The sequence below is a fragment of the Triticum aestivum genome, chromosome 7D (genome assembly GCF_018294505.1).
Source record: "Triticum aestivum cultivar Chinese Spring chromosome 7D, IWGSC CS RefSeq v2.1, whole genome shotgun sequence".
Taxonomy (NCBI): domain Eukaryota; kingdom Viridiplantae; phylum Streptophyta; class Magnoliopsida; order Poales; family Poaceae; genus Triticum; species Triticum aestivum.
The window spans coordinates 450,867,613-450,877,026 of NC_057814.1; the positions used below are offsets into that span (position 1 = coordinate 450,867,613).

General features: G+C 47.1%; 1 protein-coding gene across 2 annotated transcripts; it reads right to left on the reverse strand.

The window, feature by feature from the left end:
* Window positions 1-2,810: 2,810 nt before the first annotated feature.
* LOC123169162 (DEAD-box ATP-dependent RNA helicase 52A) lies at window positions 2,811-8,627 on the reverse strand. Of its 2 annotated transcripts, none has more exons than XM_044587013.1 (6): window positions 7,953-8,627; window positions 6,127-6,210; window positions 5,560-5,805; window positions 4,905-5,072; window positions 4,691-4,810; window positions 2,811-4,081 (listed from the first exon to the last, which is right to left on the reverse strand). In XM_044587013.1, exons 1-6 carry the CDS (start codon window positions 8,544-8,546, stop codon window positions 3,068-3,070), a joined length of 2,226 nt encoding a protein of 741 aa, XP_044442948.1. In that variant the 5' UTR covers window positions 8,547-8,627; the 3' UTR covers window positions 2,811-3,067. The 2 variants fall into 2 exon arrangements, with proteins under 2 accessions (XP_044442948.1, XP_044442950.1); XM_044587015.1 differs by having other exon boundaries at window positions 5,560-5,802; window positions 7,953-8,626.
* Window positions 8,628-9,414: the final 787 nt, after the last annotated feature.

Consider the following 9,414-nt stretch of genomic DNA (forward strand, 5'->3'; position numbering starts at 1 on the left):
CGTATTTACTGTTTCTTCCCCCCTCTTCTTCTCCGGTAGACCCCGAGATCGGCGTTGATGCGTTTGGGTACGACTACGTCACCGACGACCCTTCTTCTTGTGCAACAGAGCTTCCAGGCAAGCCCCCCCCTTGATCACCAGATATCGCCCATTCCTTCTCTCTACTGCTTGCATTAGAGTAGTGTAACATGTTACTGTTTTTGGTTAATCCTATTCTGCTGCATAGCCTGTCATTGTTGCTACAATTGATACCCTTACCTGCAATCCTAAATGCTTAGTATAGGATGCTAGTATTCCATCAGTGGCCCTACATTCTTGTCCGTCTGCCATGCTATACTACCGGGCTGTGATCACTCGGGAGGTGATCATGGGTATATACTTATATACATAATATATGATACATGTGGTGACTAAAGTCGGGTCGGCTCGTTGAGTACCCGCGGTTGATTCACGGATTGGGGGCTGAAAGGACATACTTTCCCAATCTTGGTATTTGATCTGAGTCTGGCCACTGGTCTATACGCACAAACCAACTACGCGGGAACAATTATGGGCACTCAACGTCGTGGTATCAGCCGAAGCCTTCTTGACGTCAGCGACTGAGTGGCGCGCGCCGGATTGGACTGGAACGCCTGCTCTTGTATTAAGGAGGCTAGGTCTGCTTACCGGCCGCGTACGCGACGTGCAGGTGTGCAATGGGCGATGGGCCCAGACCCCTGCGTGCATAGGATTTACACCGGCATGCTGACCTCTCTGTTTTGCCTAGGTGGGGCTGTGACGTGTTGATCTTTTGAGGCCGGGCATGACCCAGGAAAGTGTGTCCGGCCAGAGGGATCGAGCGTGTTGGGTAATGTGGTGCACCCCTGTAGGGAAGTTTATCTATTAAAATAGCCGTGATCCTCGGTAACAGGATGACCCGGAGTTGTACCTTGACCTTATGACAACTAGAACCGGATACTTAATAAAACACACCCTTCCAAGTGCCAGATATAACCCGGTGATCGCTCTCACACAGGGCGACGAGGGGAGGATCGCCGGGTAGGATTATGCTATGCGATGATACTTGGTGAACTTACCATCTACTCTCTTCTACATGCTGCAAGATGGAGGCTGCCAGAAGCGTAGTCTTCGACAGGACTAGCTATCCCCCTCTTATTCTAGCATTTTGTAGTTCAGTCCACGGATATTGCCCCTTTACACAGATACCCATGCATCTGTAGTGTAGATCCTTGCTTGCGAGTACTTTGGATGAGTACTCACGGTTGCTTTTCTCCCTCTTCCTCCCTTTCCTTTCTTTCTGGTTGTCGCAACCAGACGCTGGAGCCCAGGAGCCAGACGCCACCGTTGACGACGACCCCTACTACACCGAGGGTGCCTACTACTACGTGCAGGCTGCAGACGACGACCAGAAGTAGTTTAGGAGGATCCCAGGCAGGAGGCCTGCGCCTCTTTCGATCTGTATCCCAGTTTGTGCTAGCCATCTTATGGCAACTTGTTTAACTTATGTCTGTACTCAGATATTGTTGCTTCCGCTGACTCATCTATGATCGAGCACTTGTATTCGAGCCCTCGAGGCCCCTGGCTTGTATTATGATGCTTGTATGACTTATTTTATTTTTAGAGTTGTGTTGTGATATCTTCCCATGAGTCCCTGATCTTGATCGTACACGTTTGCGTGTATGATTAGTATACGATTGAATCGGGGGCGTCACATTTTCCCTTCATGAGTTTACTTTACAAGTTCTCATAAAGTTTTTAATGATGTAATATCAACACAAGATCATATGCCATACTTTCTGTTTTCCCCACGGGGGTTTTTAGGAAAGTATATGCGGCATATTTATTGTCCTCTAAACTCTATGAGTTTTCTCGTATTGAGTTAAAAGAGACAATAACCATTATATGTTGCATCATTTTCTCCTTATTTTCCCACTGGGTTTGAAGGAGTTTTAGCTACTTCTCATATTCTTATGACAAGCGGTGATTAGAGGGAGTCTCTTCTTGAGATATCCTTGTTTTATGACATCACATTATGCTATCTCTTTGTGAGTTTATGTTTTAGGTTCTCATCAAGTTTTCATGAACTTTTTGGAGAAGAATCTCTTAAGATGATAGCCCTGCCTGGATGATCGTGAGACGATTCTACATGGTCAAGCGTAGATTAGAGGGAGTGTTAAAATTAATTACAAATGTAATTAGGGAGATCAATCAATCAATTTGATTCGAAACAGGAAAAAAAATGTGGTTCAAAATTATACGGTTTTCACTCAAAAAAAATAAAGATGTGGGCACTGGTCTTCTGATAAGACTACGTAACCTTCCTAACTCGCCCCCTCCCCCCACAAAAAAAATAAATCAAGGGCCAAGGGCCTCCCCCATCCGATCCAATCCCATGTTTACACGTTCTTTGTTACATAAAAACTGTATAAGTAAGTTTACGTGGATGTAGCCCTGGACTTCTACATCCGCAAATGAAGGTCAAATTGGCTATCGGGAGAAATGCTGGGTCAGACTTAGCACAACTGGAAGTTACCAGAATGGGATCCTGGAGCAGAAACAGATGTGCCAGCTGACAGAAACTGGGTCTGGGTTTGAACTGCGGAACGTTCTCAACAGCAGCGGAACGTTGATGCACAGAAGCAAAAAAAACATTCAGAAATACGACATCTTGAACAAAGGGACAGAAGCAATGTGAAAAACGATGTGGACCAACTAGACACTACAGCATAACCGCACAACATGCATACAACATGAGAAATGCCAATCAGCCCAACAAAACTCCATTTGCAAAACATATAGCAAGGTCGATCTTAAAAGATAATATAGCCAACAAGTTTTAACGTCTAAGCACCAAGTGGAGTCTCATCATCACCACCACATCCATGTGAAATCCCCATTTTCCCAGCAAAACATTTGCAACCTACCCCAGTGAGGGCACCATAACACAGCCATCGACAAGGCAAAAAGGACGAGCAGGCCACGCGCTACTTGGTTCCGTTACATAATTTAGCTAGTAGCAGTAATATATACGGTATGTGCACCACCGAGAAGTGAGGGTGCTACGCGGCTAGTCCCAGCCAGAGGCGCTGATGTTTGACGTGCCCATGGGGTAGGAAGGGTAGTAGCGTGGAGGTGGATCACTTTCCCTAGAGGAGCCCCCGCCACTGGAGTATCTGCCACCACCACCGCCACCAGAGTAGCTCTTTCCACCACCGCCGCTGGAGTAGCTGTCACCGCCACCACCACCGGTGTAGCGGTCACCACCACCACCAGAATAGCGGTCACCACCACCGCCACCAGAGTAGCTCTTTCCACCACCACCGGAGTAGCGATCACCACCACCACCACCGGAGTAGCGATCACCGCCGCCGCCACCGGAATAGCGGTCACCACCACCACCACCGGAGTAGCGATCACCGCCGCCACCACCGGAATAGCGGTCACCACCACCACCACCACCACCGGAGTAGCAATCACCGCCGCCGCCGCCGCTGAAATAGCGGTCACCACCACCACCACCGGAGTAGCGATCACCGCCGCCGCCGCCGCCACCGGAGTAGCGGTCACCAGTGCCGCCGCCGGAGTAGCGGTCACCGCCGCCGCCGCCGGAGTAGCTGTCACCGCGGTCGCCACTGCCGCCAGAGTAGCTCCTGCCACCGCCAGCACCGCCAGAGTAGCCAGAATAGTCACCGCCGCCGCGATAATCTCTGCCACCAAAGCTGCTGCCACCATCGCCATTGGACCTTCGGCCTCTTCCGCCGAAGCTTGACCCTCCATAGAATGGCTTCCCTGCGTAGTCCTCTAGCCAGGTAGGAACATTCTGTTTTGCCTCGGTCATCAGTTCCAGTAATCCCTTTGCTATGGGGTGGTTGGATTCAGTGAAGAAGGCTGTGGCACTCCCAGCATTTCCAGCTCTCCCAGTTCTTCCAATCCTGTGGACGTAATCCTCTATGCTCTTGGGAAGATCATAGTTGATGACATGAGCAACATTTGGGACATCCAGGCCTCGCGCGACTACATCAGTGGCGACCATGACCGGGGTCAAGCCAGACTTGAAAGATCTCAGTGCGCTTTCCCTCTCCTTCAGATAACATGCATGTACATATCAGTCCATAGCAAATCATAGATGAAATGTGCAACATATTTACTGGTATAGACTTATCAAGCAACTACTAAGAAAATGCCAGAGAAGTGTCATGTACCAAATAATCCATTTGCATGGTTACAGCAATCTGTGAGCACGTCTTGGTTACATGTGCAACTCTGGCATATAAATAAGGTCTGACAATTTTTCTTTCTTAATATACAATGAAAAGCTTTTGCCTCTTCCGAAAATGAATCACATGTCTTGAGCAACTACATACAGTCATCATTGATACTGTAATGACGAATACATGCCACTTGTTCTATTATTTAGCTAAAAGAAACAAGTGAACACAAGAGGTAGATAAAACTAGCTAAAATATTTAGCAGAGATACTCCAAACAGAGCCATAAGACCAGAGGCCTACATATGCTTAAGCTAGATATATCCTTAATATTCGTTAAATTTGTAATTCATGCAACAATATAGCATGGCAGATATTCTAAACTAGTAAAACATTAGTTATAATGTGTAGCCACTGCAGTTTTATATTGCTGCTAAAGAACAAGTTAGGCAAGGACAGAAGATTTCAGGCATATGTATTTACCTCTTGTGTTCTGTCACCATGGATCGCTGTTGCAGGGAAACCTTTGTTGTATAGCCAATACCTCAATGAATCAGCTTCTCGTTTTGTCTCCACAAAAACCAATGTTAGAGGCTGCTGAGGCTATACAAATAAGAAACCTAGCATGAGAACAAGTCTTACAGAATAAATAGGGAGCAAACCGAATTGTTACATCCAAGATGGCAGCAAATTCTACCTTGCCATCAGATGAAGTGAAAGATTGTTTCTGTAAGAGATCTATCAGGTAGGTTCTTTTCTCATCGTGAGTGACAAACTCAACTTGCTGCGTAATTAGGTCAGTACTTGAACCCACTCTCCCAACAGTGATAAATATGTACTTTGACAAAAAGTCTGAAGCCAGTCTCTGGAAAGAAAAGCAAAGTAAATCAAGTTGGATACTAGCCAAATATATCTAAAGCAGACACAATCAAGTGTATATCAGTTCAAATATTTCCAAATGGATAGCATGAAGCTAATAAAAATGCAATCGTCCATTGGAGAGGAATAATAAATCAAAAAACTAAGTGATTCATGGTATAAACCTCATATTTAATATAAGTCAACGAATTAAATGCTATCTACTTCTTCTGTTCCAAATTATAAGATGTTTTGGTAGGCTATCTTGCTACTTTGCTATGTTCTAACATTGAAGGAACTTAGTACTTCCTCCGTCCCATAATATAAGAGCGTTTTTGACACTACACTAGTATAAAAAACGCTCTTATATTATGGGACAGAGGGAGTAGTTAGCATCCTGCTATTGTGGAAAACAGAAACATGAAAACATTCAGTTATTCTACTCTTAATCCTACTTTACATGACATGGTAAATAAATACTAGTATTTCATTACCTGTATTTCTGGTGGGAAGGTTGCACTGAACAGCATAGTTTGTCTCACCGACTTTCGTGGCATACCCATCCCATCAACAATCTTCCTTATCTGAGGCTCAAACCCCATATCCAGCATCCTGTCAGCCTCGTCCATTATCAGGTACTTAATTGCCTCAAGAGAGATCTTTCCTCTTTCAATCATGTCCACAAGGCGCCCGGGTGTAGCAACAAGAATATCTGCGCCTTTCTCTATATCACGTAGCTGCTAAACAAAAAGGCACAGAAACAGATACTATGAGTGATGCTAACATTTTCTAATAAAAAGATGAGCAATGGAAAAAAGACGGATGAGATAAGCATCCATCAATGTAATACTTCATACTCGAGCAACAAATGACCCATATCACCTTTGAGCGCTACATCAAGTATGTCAAAGTAGCGTGGCATATCACTTCTCAATTATCTTTTCTAATCCTACACATTTAAACTAATTTCTGCACACCTGAGCTACTTTAAAGCTAGAGAAGCCATCACAGATGGGAAAAAAAGGCAGTGTGAAAAACAGAAGCATACAATCAACAATCACCTGTTGAACCATTGAAGTTCCTCCATAGGCCACCTTAACTTTGAGTCCAGTTTTGTGAGCGAACTTCTTTGCTTCCTCATTAATCTAAAACAAGATATCATTAGCAAATTAGTCTTACCACATGTAGCAGTAACATAAATGAATCAAGGTCCCATCATCTCAGAAACCCTCACAAAACATAGCAAGTAACGCACAGCATTCAACAGAATAGGAGGGAAATCAAAGTATGAATCAGTATTTCAGAAATATATGACGCAGAACAGTAAAGTGAGTCAGTAAGTAGTAAAACCACAGGTTTTGTTCACATGATAAGAACATACTTCCACATTTAGTAAATAAAATAAATGCAACCACGTTTAGTAGTTATTTATTGACAGAATTGCAGAATAATATCTCAACTGAAAATCTTTCCAAAACCTAACACGCCCACATAAACAAATAAGAGCTTTGAGATGAGCATCTATGATTAAGAAAGAAATATTGCTTTCTGACCAAAAGAGAAGCTAGTCCATGGAACACAAAGGAAGCTCCAGATATCTGAAACTAATGCATATTTGTTTTCAACGCACACAACTAATCGATACTAGTACTATCACACACAAACTGTGTAGATACGTTTTGAATCAAGAATGGGTAACATCACAAAACAGCTGCTAACTAACTTGCATTTATTCTACATCGGCCAAAGAATGTGGATATGCAATTTTGACATCCCACTGAAATAAGAAAACCCACCCTTCCTTGCCAATTCATAACCTTAACTTAAGATATATGTAGCTAACAGATCACAAATAAAGTACATACATATGAGGTAAGCAAGAACTTAATAGTTGTCCAGATGAAGGCAAGCAAAAACATGAAGTTGTATGTAAATCAGATCAACACAAATCCACTCACGGACACAATGAAGAACAATAGAGCGCAATGGCCTGAGATTAATTACCAAACTTTGCCAATTGTGCAAGATGATAATTAATGCAATATAGGAAAATTCAACAGTAACACATATAAGCGAGTGACAGATCCATTTAATTCGGAACCTCCAAAATGCTACTAGAAGAAGTTTGGTCAAAAGAATGTAACTGAGGAGAATCCATTATTTTAGAAGTACAAGCACACTGAGGATACTGAGATTAATGAATGGGCATACAGATTTACTGCATAACACACTAAATGCTACTGATACAATGTTCAAAGAGTAAGTGAATGAATGAACAGAAAGGGGTAAACAGATACAAGGTTCTACCAAACGTCATGATCTTATCAAATCGGCATAATAAAACAGGGCAACAGAAATTAATGAGACAATATGCACTCTAGAGAACAAAGGCAAACAACACACATAATCTATGAGAACTCAAGCGCAACACATCTCATAAAAAAATCTACCAAAACGAGATCAGACATGCAAACGCCCAAGTACGAAGGTGCTTAGACATGCTTCCTGCACTTTGAACGCTCCGTTGCACAGCAAAACACGGACGGGGATGCCGCAGAGACCGCACAATGCGTTCACAGAGAGACATGAACAAGGGGAGCGCACCTGCCACCCTCATATGGGCACGCTCGCACAGGCGAAACCACGAACACAGGCACGCACACGTCGCCTACGCTTACGCAAGCGCGCGCACAGGCAAAGCAGCCAACATCGGCAAGACGGCATCTACGATAATTCTTGCGGGATTTCAGGGGCGCGCGAACGGGAGCAAGCATCTATGAGACGTGGACACGGCGAAACTGGGCATAGCAATGAACAATGCATCTTCAAAAACAGAGCGTCCGCGAGATCGCGCACAAGCATGAGAGAGAGACGGAGAGCCCCATACCTGCGCTGCAAGCTCTCTGGTGGGCGCGAGCACGAGAGCGAGCGGCCTCGCCACGCGGCGGTAGTCGTAGTCGTACGCATCCCTGTCGCCGCGACCGACTTCGCCTCCTTGCCCTCCCTCCGCCGCCGACACCAGCCCGCTGACCACCGGGAGGCAGAACGCGGCCGTCTTCCCGGACCCGGTCTGCGCGCACGCCATGAGGTCCCTCCCGGACAGCACTATCGGGATCGAGTAGCGCTGCACCGGCGTGGGGTTGTCGTAGCCGCACCTCGCCACGTTCCGGAGCACGGCCTCCGCGAGCCCGGCCTGCTCGAACCCGTCCGCCGGCGCGGGCGCGCCGTCGCCGCTCACCTCCACCGGTATGTCGTACTTGTCCAGCCTCCCTGTCCGGCTCGCGCCGTCGACGTCGAGCCCCGCCAGCCCCTCGCCGACCTCGCCCACCGTCGGCGCGGCCGGCTTGGGGGGCCGGGGAGCGGCCCGCTTGGCGTTGGGGGAGCGCCCGGCCGCGCCGGCGTGGCTGGGCCGGCCGGAGCGAGTGACGGTGGTCCACTCCCCGCCGGCCGCGTCGTCGCCCCACTCGTCGGACGACGCCATCCGGAGACCTCTCCTCCCGCCGCTAAACCCTACGGAGAAGGGGAGGGGAGAAGGGGGAAGCGGAGGGATCAACTGGACGATGAAGGCAAAGGGGCCGGGGTGGTGGATTTGTACGCCCCCCCGTCCGTCCCTCCGTCTCTCTGTTGGGTGTGCTGCCGTGGGATGCGGGTGGGGGAGAGCAGTTGGAAAGGTCGCTGCGCTTGGTCCATGGACTGGGTAGAGACATGAACCGTACGATCGCCTCGAGATCCTGGAGGTGTGAGCTGGACCGAGTAGGCTGAACGGCTAGGTGGGTTCGGTGTATGCTGCGCGGGGTGTCTCCAGCCGTCGGATCGGAGGTGGAGGGGTGCGATTGCGGAGCGGTGGCGGCGCTGGGGTTTTTGGTGGACGCGGCGCGGGGGCTTCCCGCGCGGGGCGTGGCGTGGAAGCCACCACGGCTTTTCTGACACCGGCAGAATGAGGGCTATGGCTACACGGAGTTTGTGTACCCTCCAATCAGAGCCCGCTGTTTGGGGTGGACCTACAGAGGGGGTAGACTAACAGGTACGTATAACAAAATAAATATGGTGAGCCTGGGGTTTCGCTCTGCTTTATTAACAGCTGTAGAGAGCCGGTAAATGAGCATTGAGTGATCGACCTTGAGCAGTTGAATTTTCAAAAGAGTAAAATGCACCTGTGGTCATCAAACTTATCATGTACGTTAATTTTGGTCAGTGCACTTAAAAATATGATCAATACGGTCACTATATATGTGCTGAGATGATTATACGGTCACTGTGAAATCGTATAGCTCCGTACTCCATCCATTTGACTGGTCAAACAAGCCACATGGCGTCTCATCACCTTATTTTCTCTCTCAATCTATGCG